Genomic DNA, 13,438 nt, shown 5'->3' on the forward strand with positions numbered 1-13,438 from the left:
GCTGCTGCTGAGCACTGACCCCTCCCCCGGAGCTGAAGGACATTCACTGGCCTGACTTATCAGCCAGGGATAGAGCACACACACACACACACACACACACACACACACACAAACACACACACACACACATACACACACACACACACAAATCAAACCAAACAGCTATCTAGAGCTTTATTAGAGAGTCGCTAAGCCCTGTCTGTGTCACACACAAGTTTCCTGCAGTCTCAGCCTTTACAGAACATCCCAGGCATCCTCCAGACAACATCAAGGCTTTAAAATCCAGATTGGTTTGTTAATAAATTGCATGCAAATGAGGGCTTTGTTCTGTTGCATGAATTTGCTTAGAATTAGACTAAATAAACCTATATTCTTAATGTTTTTTAAAGACTCACATCTCATTTTTAGTAGCCATATAAAAACAGTCACTAAATCAACTCAACAGAATTAAAGGCTTTTCAGTCCCATGCTTTTATTTCCAGCAGGATTGATTTCTGTCTTGATACCACAGTAACCTGCCTAAACAGACTATTAATCATTCAGAAGGCAGCTGGGGACTGAGAACAAAACACATCGCAAAACATGTTTAAAATCTTACCTCTGGCTTCTCGTTAATTGCAGAATTGATTTTAAGCTGTCACTGTTATAAATCACACCAAAGTTCAAAATGAAATGTGTTTTATTCCAATAAGCTCCACTGTTTCCCCATAACAGCACTGTTCATCTGAATTTTAAATTTGCTGTAATTAAATAGGGATGTTCTTTATCACACATCATTATCGAAATATAATTTCTTTATTTATTAATTTATTGATTATTCATTATTGGGAAGATGTGCATATAACTTGTCACCATCATGGCTGTGCAATTCCAGAAATGTTGGAGTCCACACTGGTTCAATTGTGAGTGATGGCTCTGGACCCACCGTGACACTGAATTGGATAAGCAGTTACAGATAATGGATGGATGGATGGAGGACCTGACTGAGGCAACTTCAGGAGTAATGAGGATTCCAAAAGAATGAAACAAGAATGAAACCAACAGTTAAGGGGCAGGTTTTAAATATTACATTCCTGTTTCTAACTCTCTGTTAGATCTCACTCTCTGTGTGCAGTAGATCTCAGGGTGTGCAGTATGTCTCTTTTTTTGTGCTCAGAAAATCTCAGTAACAGAGACAATCTCCCTTTTACTTTGTGAACAGAATCAGTCACTTTGTAAAGCTCTAAGAAATCAAGGAGTCGACACTCAATATGTATCGTTGAATCAAAGAATCGACTCCCCGCTCCTGTCTCTATGGAAACCTGGGTTGAGTCACCGACCCCTGACATGGCGTTGGTGAGAGCTGTGGCTTAGCTGAGGAAGTTTAATGATATCTTCGCCATTTTTTCTAAAAACTGTTGTGACGTAAGACCTTGGAAAAATGTGTATAGATGCATGCCATCTTTATTACATTCACAAGAACCAATGAGTCTCCGCTGTAGCTCTGTTATTAAGGAGTAATGGACATGCTAAGCTAGTTAGCTCCGCCGCTAAAAAGTGCAGTAATGAAGAGAGTCAGCAGTGAAGGATAATCTCGGTGTTAATCTCCAATCACTGTAGACACTCGTCTTTTACGTGTCTGCAAACACAGAACGTTACGTGAATGAGAACTACAAAGTTACAGCTGTAATACACAGCAACAACGTGTCCATACACTGTTATAATTTCCCCGTTTGATCTACAGAGAGAAGATGGAGCTCAGTTTAAACCAAGCTGATTACCTCCAGGTAAAAATCTTCTGTTCATACTCAAATGCAATGTGCTTTATTTTTCTGGACTCTTTACACGTCCAATAATGTATTGGTGTAATAAACTGGCTGGCAGATTAACAGGAAAGCTTTTGGAACATCTACAAATATTATTTCTTTTCTTTATCCTAAATAACTATCTATCCCTCTTTATTTCTAGGTTGGAGTGACGTCTCAGAAAACTATGAAGCTTCTGCCTGCGGTGGGACGGAAAGCAACACAAAAGGTGGTGAACTGAACCCTTGGAAGTTCAGAGAATATCCTGTGTGGATAGCTATTGGTTTAATTTACGCTGGGAATGATGGGGACGCTGGGGACATGTCCCCACCACACATCTCTGTCCAAACAGTCTGTGAGCGGTCACTAAGACCCTGCGGAGTGTGTGTGTGTGGAGGAATAGATCTGTGCCTCTGGTTCCTCTGCTTCATTTCTTCAGAAAGAACTCCAATAATATTCAGCTTGTTTTAGTCCGGAATTCCAAAGTGTTTTCACTCCTAACGCCAGGATCAAAACCTGTTTCAGCTGAGATTCTACACCATGACTTTGAGATAATAACCACTCCATGGGGACATCTCCTGAAACCAAACTAATTGCTTTAAACAAGCTTCCATGGACCCCTTTCTTTCAGACCCAGATTTCTGACAGAGGACATCATTTCTTAAAGTGAAGGTGTATTTGAGGGGCAGCTGAATCAAATGCAACACCAGGTCTATGTCCCTGTCCTCAGCACCCTTAAAAGCAAAGTTCTGCACAAGTTAAATTATTTGATTGGCTTTACTATGCAGATAATTATGTAGATTTTATGCAAAGGTTTTCCTCCCTCCTTATTTTATTGTGCACTAAGTATACATGTCTATATGAGTTCAAAGCTCCATCGCTGAGAACTTTAAAAAATGATTGGTTTTCATGTTTTTACTAATGTGCGTGTGCTCTTTCTTCAGGTTGCTGTTGCAGATCACAATGGCGTTGTAAACTGTTTCGGAATGAAAAAGGGCGAGGCTGTGGTGCGTATCAGAAATGTTACACATTCACTTTCTCCGGCCTTTTGGCATTGATTACAATACTCTTTAAGGGAGATGATGATGTGTTTTTTATTGTGCTTTTTGTCCAGCCTGTGTTTAAAAGTCTCCCAGGGCAGAAGATCTCCAGGCTGGAGTTAGGAGGAGCTTTGGGAACTCCGCAGGAGAAAATTTTTGTGTGTTCAGGCTCCGAGGTCAGGGGCTATACTAAAAAAGGAAAACAGTTCCTCTCTTTTGAGGCCAATCTGACTGAGAGTATCAATGCCATGTGAGTTCTGTCTTCCTCCTCATGTTATAATCAACATGGCACTTTGATGTGTTTATTAATATTTACTTGCTGACAGGCATGTTTCCGGAGCAGACCTTTTCGTCTGTGCCAGCTACATTTACAACCACTACTGCGACTGTAAAGACCAGGACTATTACCTATCAGGGGACAAGATTAATGACATAGTGTGTTTACCTGTGGAAACTGTAGGCCGCACTGTGCCTGTTCTGGCCTGTCAAGACAGAGTACTCCGCATTTTGCAGGTAATAATGCTATATATTAATATATTTTCAGCATTTTAAAACTGACAGTGAACATTCTTACAGATTCGCCAAAATGTGAATTGTTGAGAGACGCTAATATCCAAAAATTTTTAGGGAAATATAGGCTGATAATGACAGTTATAAAGTGTAGAATATCTGTCCAATACCAGTCTTTTTTAAGAGCAAATATCTGCCAATAAGGATGGATTTTCTATGTCTTTGAGCAACCTATAATTATATTGACAGCTAATACATTCCATATTCTCACTCCTCCCAGGGATCTGAGCTGTTGTATGATTTTGAGGTTCCTGGACCCCCCTCTGTTCTGGAACTTCACAACCAAGATGGAGGTGAGCACTGAAATCAAGCTCCAAAGCTGAGGAATTAAAAACGGTATGTGTTCACAATTGAGTGTTCCTAAAGTTCAATGTTCTTGTTTTGTTGTTTTGTTCATGTCCAGGCAAGAACGGGGAGGAGGTGCTGTATGGAACAGCTGATGGTAAATTGGGTCTTGTCCAGTTCAGCAGTTCAGCTCCAGCCTCTAAATGGGAGGTGGACAATGAGAAGAAAAAAGGAGGTAGAAGGAGTTTTTAAACATTATATTATAATTTAAACCCTTAGAAACATGAACTCAAACCTAGAGCCATGGGTTGTTTGTTTCCAGGATTTGACTGTGTGCTTATTACTTCTTCTCCAGGGGTGCTGTGCATTGATACGTTTGACATTCTTGGTGATGGTGTGAAGGACATCCTTGTTGGACGAGATGATGGGACAGTGGAAGTGTATGGATTAGACAGCTCCAATGAACCCACACTGCGGTTTGAGAATGTATGTGTGACAAGGAAAAGGAAACTAATGGAAATGTGCTACCTACAGATTCCAAAGCGGCTCAGATATTTTTGACCAATCACTAATCTTTTTTACTCTGTGTTCAAAAGGTTTTGTCTGAGAGCGTCACATCGATCCAAGGAGGATGCGTGGGAAAGGAGTCTTATGATGAAATTATAACAACAACATACACAGGTCAGAGACTCCATATTTTGCCACAGGGACATTCTGACCACTAGTGTACACTTTATTTAGTTTACAATGGTAGTCATTTGTTTCTGTTCCTCTTTGTGATGTGACGTCTCTAGGCTGGGTGTCAGGACTCACCACAGAACCACAGCAGATGGAGGCAGGGCCAGGAGATGAGATTAAGATGAGCCGAGAGTCCCAAGCCAAGGTGGCTGCTCTCAGGTACCAAAGGGAGACAGATTTCAAACAATTGTTATCAGGTATATTTCAGCGCAGGTATTTAACAGCTACTTAACATATGTTGTGTTTTTTCAGGTTGGAGTTAGAGCAGCTGCAGATGAAGGTGATGCAGGGCAGAGAGAAGTACCAGCAAAGCTCTCAGTCCAGCACGGCTGTGTCCGCCGTGCCCATCTTCAGCATCAATGACAGATTCACACTCTGCCAGGATGACGCCAGCTACAGCCTCACACTGGAGGTGCAGACTGCCATCGACAACCTGCTGCTACAGGTCAGAACTGACCCAAAATTAAACATTACTCCAGTAAAGTGATTAACTTTTACAGTTGGAAAGACTTGAGGCATAAGCGGGTAATCTGCATCCATTTTTGGGGTTAATATTTTCACATTTGTGCTTAAACAGAGTGATGTTCCTATTGACCTACTGGATGTAGATAAAAACTCCGCAGTGGTTAGCTTCAGCGAATGTGATTCAGAGGTAAAACACCACCATATCATCATCACTAATGATGCACCGCCAAGCAAACAATTTACTGTCATCTGGGACTAGGGCCTAACATGGATTTACAGCAGGATTTGTTTTCTTTCTTCATCAGCCTAATGGAAATTTCCTGCTCGTCACCTACAGATGCCAGGCCAACACCACAAGACTGGAACTGAAGGTAACCTGATGTATAACTCTTACAACATTAAAACACATCAACATTTCCTTCGCTGCTTGATCAGCAAAGAATCATGAGATTTTTAAAACCTGGCCTGTATAACAGTATCTTGCCTGATGTGATTTTTCACATTTGCTTTACGTCTAAATAACATTAACATTAACAGTGACTTCAGTATTTACTACTGGTACCTGAAACCATGTCACACATTTTCCCTTTGCTCCCAGGTGAGGTCAATTGAGGGCCAATACGGCACACTTCAGGCCTACGTTACTCCACGACTGCTGCCCAAGACCTGCCAGGTCCGACAGTACCAGATCAAACCTCTCTCCCTCCACCAGAGAACACACAGCATCAACCAGGACAGGTCAGCATCACCTGCAAATACCTCGAGAAACACTCATGCCTCAATATGTTACAGTCAGCGTCCTCTTTCTCTGCTTCTGTCCTCAGACCCATGAACACGTTGCGGCTGGTGGGGCAGTTCAGTTTCGCAGAGATTCACTCGTGGGTGGTGTTCTGTCTGCCGGAGGTTCCAGAGAAAACCCCAGCAGGAGAAAACATAACCTTCTATTTTCAAAACACCTTCCTGGGAACACAGCTTGAGGCCAGCTACTGGTGAGGGAACAGAGTCCAGCCAGCATCCGTTTATGCAGCTGTGAAGGGAGGTAGCTTACATTTGTTTATTTTTTGTTTTTGTCCTCAGCAAAGGCGAAGGGAACTTTAAATCCGATAACATTTCCACTATATCCATTCTCAAAGATGTCTTGTCAAAGGAAGCCACAAAGCGCAAAATAAACTTGAACATTTCCTATGGTGAGTTTACGTTTATCTGTTCACAGCAACAAAACACTCATGATTTTATTTTAAAGATATTGTTTCATTTGAAGACTTATATTTGTTAAATTGATTTTACAGTGGTGAAGTTCTTTTAATTCTTTCCTTGATTTAGAGGTGAATGAAGACTCTGTCAGCCACACACTGAAGATGATTCACCCTAAGCTGGAGTATCAGCTCGTATTGGCCAAGAAGGTTCAGCTCATTGATGCATTAAAGGTAACCTGCAGTGTGCAGATATAGATTACAGAAACTTCAATCTTTAATGATTTTTTTTTAAATACATGTTTGCTGTACACTATTTTGTGTGTCTGTGTGTGTGTGTGGGTGGGTGCATGTGTTTTGTTTAGGAGCTTCAGGTGCATGAAGGAAACGCAGACTTTCTGATTCCAGAGTATCGCAGCATACTGGATGAGTCTGCTCGTCTTTTAGAAGAATACAAGAAACAGCCAGCGCACCTAGAAAGACTCTATGGTAAGTCATTTTCGTATGAAATGTGAGCGTCATCATTTTGGATTTAGACTCTATGTAAAATATTGAATATATACTAATATTATTGATGATTTATATTATTGTGAACATATGAAAAATATATAATTGTAATAAAAATGTGAATAGCTATTAAATAACCACGTTTTGTCTTTCCTCAGGGATGATAACAGACCTTTTCATCGACAAGTTCAAGTTTAAAGGACAAAATGTCAAAACAAAGGTTTCACAGCTTCTTGAAATTTTAGACAACTATGACCTGAGTTCTCTGATGGATTTTTTCAATGATGCTTAAAGATACAAAAAATAATATCTGAATATTTATTTAACGTAGCAGAATACTTTCAGATTATCAAAGCCATACTGAGACAGTGGTGGATGGTGTGTTGTCTCAAGTAATGTTCAGGAAACAGTGTCATGTTTTTTAGACAGACGTGTTCTTGTTTCCTGTAAGACAATTGTGTAGATTTGCTCTTGACATTGGTGGTGACCTATGAATTCAGTAATCGCTGGATATTGGTGGGAACACGTCACCTCCGTCCATGCTAATTCTTCGCCCCTGCTGTAAGGTCATGTTTGCCTGCAATGAAATGTAGAATAAAAAGAATTTAGTTTTCTGGTTGTGTTACAGAGTGTATTTGTCATTTAAGCTGGAATCTGAAGCATACAGCATCTTATAAAGAAGAAGGTCGGGCTTGGCCAGTTCGGAGAGAATATCAAGCATGGAATCACCAATTAACATGGTCTATATACATTATACTTCTGAAAAGTTTAATGCAGTTAAAGCTCACTTCATATTTTTGAATAGGAACAGGGGGATCGTAGTAATATTACAAAAAATGTAAAATATTTGTTATTTCTCTCATGTCAAATACAAAAAACAAACCAAAAAATATAGCTAACTATTTAAATAAAATAGCTCTTTGTCCTGCCAGACGAGTTGATGGGATTGGTTGCCTAGGTGAGTATGAAACCACATTGCTGCAAGTTTCAAACGGGAAATTCTCAGACAACGGGCAGACTATTGATTTCAATCATGATACGTCTTCTAGCAAATACCATTCATGTATTCTACACACATGCTAACAAGCCTAAAAACCGGATTTACACAAGAGAGGTATTTAATGTGTGGACGCGACCTCAGTTTATTTGTGTTCTGTGTGTGTTTATGGAGCTGAAGTGTAAAACACCAGAGAAGCAGGATTTCTCAGCTGGAGCAGGAGGTTACTTGCTGCTTCCACCTTTATTAACACACACAAAAAAGGACTTTCCTGTAGGACATGCCTAATCTGGCTAAAATGAGAAATCCTGGTTTGCAGAAAACCCCCAGGACCATCCACGGATATCCATGTGTCTGTATATGTAAGTGGTTTGTGTGTGTTTATAAAGACTGAGGCATAACACACTGAGGGACAGTCCTCATGTTGGAGATTAAGTTATCTGGCTAAACTGAAATATCCCAGTTTATCCCAATACCCATAACGCTTACTTGTAAATTATTAAATTAATACACTTACTATTTCCTAGTTATACATAGCAACACTTGTATAATTAAACAGTGCAATGTTGTACGCATAGTATATGTACAGTATACCTTAATGTACAAAAATATAAATTAAGCTATGTACACACTGTAATGTGACTATGCCCCCAAGGTTTTCACTCACTTTACACTTGTGTTATGTGATGTGACAATAAACCTTATTTGATTTGGTTTGGTTAATGGAGCCTCCATTATTTTTGGAATTATATTATTGTGGGGTTTGAATTTCCTCTTAACCAATCAGGATTAGCAGATTCGTGACGTTGCGCGGCGCTGCGCTGATTGGTTGGTTTCAATAGTCGCGGGCTACTTGAACTGAGAAAGCGAGACAGGGCTCCGGCGGTGAGTTCACACTCCGAGAACATGGGAGCGTTCTGAGTAGGATTAACTTCAGTTTTTCTGAGTATATTATTCGCTTTCTGTGCTTTTCTCTAAGTCGCTTGTGTCCGTCCCACACCTGAGCCGCCGCCGTTTTTTTTTAAAGGATTCTTATTTTAGTTTTGTTCAGAAACGTGCAGCTCCTTCACGGTAAGCTCGGGCTGGTTTTAGTCGATGTTCTGTAAAATCACTAAAGTCTCTACTAAATCTCTTATACCTTTACTAACGCAGACCTCACGAGTAAGTAGCTAGGACTTGTGTCTTTATTTCCCTGCTGTGTGTTCGAACTGTCCGTGCCACCTTAAGTGGCATAACAACAGTTAAAGTGGAACTGGCATTCTGGCGCCTAAGCAGTTTTTAGTCTTCAGTTCCACCTTAAATATTGCTGCAAAGGCTAATAAAGCAGGACTGTGTTTGTTGGTTTTTAATGTTTTTGTAGGTCCAGTGTTATTTCAAGCAGAATGTCTTCGCTCCAAAGCGAAACGGATTCGCTCCGGGCACAGGAGAACAGACCCCATCTCCGCGCCGCCGCCAAAGACAGGCTGGAGAATCTGGATAACCAGGAGAACCTCATCACCAACCCCAAACAACACACCAGAGCCGCGTTAGGACCCTTGGAGAACTACCCACGGCGCCAAAGCGCCTTAAGAGCCTCTAAACAGGTTTGTTTTCTTGTGTCTTTTGTTGGCGGATTACGTTCCACCTTAAATGGCCCTGCCTTTATAGTGAACGTGCATTCTGGCGCCCAGTCTTGTGTGCTAGGTTTCTAGTAGCCTTTCTCGTTCCACCTTAAATGCTACAGTGGCTGAACACGTTCTGGCGCCTAGTCTTATTCTCCAGTTTCTTATTTGGGAGTGCCTAGTTCCTCCTTAAATACTGCAGCAGTTATAGGCGCCAGAATGTGATTACTGCAGCATTTAAGGTGGTAGGGAATAGAGAATTCACATACAAGTCTAACCTACAATAATCCTTCCACTGATTAATTTTAATTTTAGGTTTATTTCTGTGGCTAGTTAACTTTCACCAGTAGCAGGATTCTGGGCACCTGGTTATCTATCACATGTTTAGCTGTTTTTTTTTTTGTTTGTTTGTTTTTTTGCGGCATTAATTTTAAACATCTCGTTTCTTGCACTTTATTATGGTTGTTTGGCTATTACAGTCCTGTAACCTGCTTTAAATACCTCGCTTGCCTCCCTCCTCTTCCCAGACCGCCATTTCAGCAGCTCTCTGGCTCTGTTTTTCCTTCTGGGGGGTGGGGAGCCTGAAGATCTAATCAGTTTGCTGATCAATAAACGTGTTTCTGCGCTTGTTGTGAATATAGTGGGTACTTGTGGGGGAACAATGACGAGCTGAGTGCTTCATAACAGTGCAGTTTCTTTTTGTGTTAAGTAGAACTTCTCAAATCTGGGAGAAGACACAACAAAGTAGTTTTTATGTATAGGTAGTAATGTCAAATGTGTGCCCCATTGCTTTATTTGAATATATAGTTAATAAAATTATATAGTTTTTAATCACTAACCATCAGCCTGCACCAGTTACTAACTATTGTGTAGAGGAGGGTTTTTTTAATGGAAAACGCCCAGGATTCTCTCACCCAGTCACACTCTCTCACCCATGGACAGTTTTGCACATGCAAACATCCTGCCAGCTTGTTTGTGCCTTCTAGGGGTTAGGGTTAGACACACGGTTTCAAACTCAGAGTAACCTGAGGTAATAAACAAGCTCTGGAGCTGTGGTACTGACACCTGTGCTGCAACATGTCTTGAGTTTGCTCAGCTGTGGAAGCACTGGTGCAGGCTTGTCATGTTAAGAGCATGTGTAGCTACAAATGGGAGATGTGGCATAACATTTAATTAGTTGTTAATATTTCAAAACTCCACATAAATGTAGATTGACTTTTAGTGGTTAAATAGCACTGCAACTCCGAGTTATGTCAACTCTGACGTTTTCATTTTCTTTCTCTTATTTCTAGGCAAATGTATCCCAAGCATTACCTGGTCGGTCGGAGGAAAATGGCAAATGTTGCACAGAGAAGATCAAGCCAGTAGCTTTTCAGATTCACGTTGATGAACCCGATGGCGCCTGCTCGAAGACACGGGTGTCCACAACAAAAGCTGCGATGGACTCTTCTCTGACACTGAACCCCACAGTCACACGGTTAAGGCAACCCCTGGCTACTATCGACTTGCCGATGGATCTTAGTTTTGGTAGGTGACATTAGTTAGGGCTGGTGCATGATTTCTGTTCATGAGCTTAAATTCAAGGCCTGCTTCTCCTAAAAGGTGGGTATTTTATAAATGGAGAGGTGAAACTGTAGACTTCAGCATGTGCACTCTGCAGTACTCCCCACAACAAATGCTATCTAAACTCTGCATCAACTTCTGTCCAAAACAAAGTTAAAGTATTTTTAGAGACGTGATGGTTAATCACAGGTGCAGGATTGTCCCAAACATGGTTTAAGTAAATGAATTCAGCATTTTCAGAACTAAATCAAGCCTGAAGTGTAGTGTGACTACAACATTTGGTTTTGTTGGGTGTTTCAGCCTCAACCCAGAGGTCCCAGTGATGGTAGGCTTTGGTAAAAGTGTCCCAAAGCTTAATCCATGGTTTTTGCTTTTTTATACCTCATTGTTGAACAGTCCTGACTTTTCTCCTAGTGTTACTCATGGTTCCTTTTCAATGGCCTATTAACACGTCTTGTATTTTAGCTTCTCCCATGGACATGTCGATAGTGGAGGGTGAGGAGAAGCCAGTTAATGCTAATGAAGTCTCAGACTACGCTGCTGAAATTCACACACACTTAAGGGAAATGGAGGTATGAGGGGTGTCTTAACATCTGAATACAAAAGCAGAGCTTTAGTGGTCTTCCTCTTCTAAACATCTCTTCCTTCTCCTCAGCTGAAATGTCGGCCCAAAGCGGGTTATATGAAGAAGCAGCCAGACATTACCAACAGCATGAGGGCCATCCTGGTGGACTGGCTGGTGGAGGTCGGGGAGGAATACAAGCTCCAGAATGAGACCCTGTATTTGGCAGTGAATTATATTGATCGATTCCTGTCCTCTATGTCCGTCCTGAGGGGAAAGCTTCAGCTCGTGGGCACCGCAGCCATGCTGCTGGCTTCGTAAGTCTGGATCCTGCTTCTCCTTGGCTCCACTTGAGGTGGTGATGGTTTCTGCTCACAGCTGCTTCTCTCCCTCTGCAGGAAATTTGAAGAGATCTACCCCCCAGAGGTGGCAGAGTTTGTTTACATCACAGATGACACATACACAAAGAAACAAGTGTTAAGGATGGAACATCTGGTGCTTAAAGTGCTCTCTTTTGATCTGGCAGCACCAACGATCAACCAGTTTCTCACCCAGTACTTCCATTGGCAACGTGTTGCCAACAAGGTGGAGAGCCTGTCGCTGGTGAGTGAAGACAATTGGTGTTGGTTCTTTTTGTTTTGGAATTTTTATTCATTTTAAATAAACCACCTTTTTTCAGTTTTTGGCAGAGCTGAGTTTAGTGGATTCTGATCCATTCCTGAAGTACCCTCCCTCTCAAACAGCTGCTGCAGCCTATATTTTGGCAAATTACACCATCACAGGAGGCTCATGGGTAAGTTTTGTAAATATCAGGGAATCTGTACACAGGGACCTCTTGGATACTGTCTTAAAACACCACCTTTTTTAAAAGTACACCTATACAGTTGAAGGCTGTTTTCCAGTCTGAGCTGTCTTTTAATGCTTGCATGGGTATCAGTCTTAACACTGTTGCTGTCCAATTAAAATCTGTATCTGTTGGTTTTACTTACTACATTTGAATACAGCAGATGTGATCACACTATGTGAATTACATGATGAATTGGACCAATAGAAATGCTCAAATTACCCTTTACAGAAGTAAATGTAAAGACTTTTGAGTTTTTCTCCTGTAAAGTTATTTTGGGGGCATGTTAAAAGCTATATATCGCTGCAGTCAGGACACTGCACAGTGGACACAACTACAATTGGGCTCTCTATTCATCACTTTAAAATTATAGAATAATTGCAAATTAAACTGCATTATGTAGGTGTTAATATTGATCAAATTGCAAGTAGACACTTAAATGGTGAACCTAAATGGTTCAGCTCTATCTCCAACTCAGGCTAAAATCATGTTCACTTTGTGCTACCTCTTCTGGTGCTTATGTTGATAAATTAGACATGTTACTTTCTTTAAAAAAAAAAAATAATAATAATAATCTTGCCTTTCAGTCAAAGGCCCTTGAGGAGCTGACTGGCTACACATTGTCCGACCTCATGCCCTGTATCCAAGACCTCCATCAGACCTACCTCGGAGCCCCTCAACATGCACAGCAGTCTGTCAGGGAGAAATACAAAGGCTCAAAGTAAGCAGGGGGTGCTTTTACTCATGCACAAGAAAATGCAGCCATTTTTATAACACTTGTTCTAATTGGATTTTATTTTTTTTATTTATTTATTTTCCCCCTTCTAGGTACCATGAAGTCTCTCTCCTTGAGGCCCCAGAGAAGCTGGTGTTTAACTGAACAGTCCCATCTTGTATCTTATCCTCCTGAATCCCAGACTCTAACAGGAATTGTTGATTTCTTGAAATGTTGCATATTCCCTTAACTCCAATAATGGACACTACAGCCTTTGTGTTGGAGATGTGATCAGTGCTTCATGTATATTTTTATGTGCAGTCCTGTAGGATTGCTGTTTTTATGCTTGATGTTCCCACACTTTGTACAGAGGGTGATCAAGCACTGTTTTGATTTTTTATTTTTTTTAATATAAATGTAAGTAACTCCAGTGGTGCCTTTTTTAAAATTTGTGATGTAAAGATTCTTCTCTCCTAGATGACATCGCAATAAACCACTGTATTTCTATGGCACTTGCTCATGACTTATGGTCTGATCCTTCTGTTAATATACAATTTTGCCTAATTTTAGGGCA

General features: G+C 40.9%; 2 protein-coding genes across 3 annotated transcripts; both read left to right on the forward strand.

Moving 5' to 3' along the window:
• The first annotated feature begins 1,291 nt into the window (after positions 1 to 1,291).
• Positions 1,292 to 7,171, forward strand: bbs7 (Bardet-Biedl syndrome 7). 2 transcript variants are annotated; one of them, XM_066649389.1, is made up of 20 exons: positions 1,292 to 1,335; positions 1,724 to 1,766; positions 1,948 to 2,013; positions 2,729 to 2,791; positions 2,899 to 3,074; positions 3,151 to 3,337; positions 3,615 to 3,687; positions 3,798 to 3,914; positions 4,035 to 4,165; positions 4,276 to 4,360; positions 4,474 to 4,576; positions 4,670 to 4,862; positions 4,995 to 5,069; positions 5,188 to 5,253; positions 5,481 to 5,620; positions 5,707 to 5,871; positions 5,960 to 6,069; positions 6,206 to 6,309; positions 6,441 to 6,564; positions 6,741 to 7,171. In XM_066649389.1, the coding sequence occupies exons 2-20, from the start codon at positions 1,731 to 1,733 to the stop codon at positions 6,872 to 6,874; spliced, it is 2,148 nt and encodes a 715-aa protein (XP_066505486.1). In that variant the 5' UTR covers positions 1,292 to 1,335; positions 1,724 to 1,730; the 3' UTR covers positions 6,875 to 7,171. The 2 variants fall into 2 exon arrangements, with proteins under 2 accessions (XP_066505486.1, XP_066505485.1); XM_066649388.1 differs by having other exon boundaries at positions 1,323 to 1,404.
• Positions 7,172 to 8,451: 1,280 nt separating this feature from the next.
• ccna2 (cyclin A2) lies at positions 8,452 to 13,376 on the forward strand. The gene is made up of 9 exons (XM_066649390.1): positions 8,452 to 8,650; positions 8,940 to 9,162; positions 10,473 to 10,707; positions 11,209 to 11,315; positions 11,399 to 11,622; positions 11,704 to 11,908; positions 11,985 to 12,098; positions 12,737 to 12,870; positions 12,978 to 13,376. The coding sequence occupies exons 2-9, from the start codon at positions 8,962 to 8,964 to the stop codon at positions 13,027 to 13,029; spliced, it is 1,272 nt and encodes a 423-aa protein (XP_066505487.1). The 5' UTR covers positions 8,452 to 8,650; positions 8,940 to 8,961; the 3' UTR covers positions 13,030 to 13,376.
• Positions 13,377 to 13,438: the final 62 nt, after the last annotated feature.

The sequence above is a fragment of the Hoplias malabaricus genome, chromosome 17 (genome assembly GCF_029633855.1).
Source record: "Hoplias malabaricus isolate fHopMal1 chromosome 17, fHopMal1.hap1, whole genome shotgun sequence".
NCBI classification, from domain to species: Eukaryota; Metazoa; Chordata; class Actinopteri; order Characiformes; family Erythrinidae; genus Hoplias; species Hoplias malabaricus.

Coding starts and splice junctions, on each gene's coding strand:
- bbs7 (XM_066649388.1), top strand. CDS start 1,367: ATGATATCTTCGCCATTTTTTCTAAAAACTGTTGTGAC. Junction 1,767..1,947: donor ACCAAGCTGATTACCTCCAG/GTAAAAATCTTC, acceptor CTTTATTTCTAG/GTTGGAGTGACGTCTCAGAA. Junction 5,621..5,706: donor CACAGCATCAACCAGGACAG/GTCAGCATCACC, acceptor TTCTGTCCTCAG/ACCCATGAACACGTTGCGGC.
- ccna2 (XM_066649390.1), top strand. CDS start 8,962: ATGTCTTCGCTCCAAAGCGAAACGGATTCGCTCCGGGCACAGGAGAAC. Junction 10,708..11,208: donor GCCGATGGATCTTAGTTTTG/GTAGGTGACATT, acceptor CTTGTATTTTAG/CTTCTCCCATGGACATGTCG. Junction 12,871..12,977: donor GAGAAATACAAAGGCTCAAA/GTAAGCAGGGGG, acceptor TCCCCCTTCTAG/GTACCATGAAGTCTCTCTCC.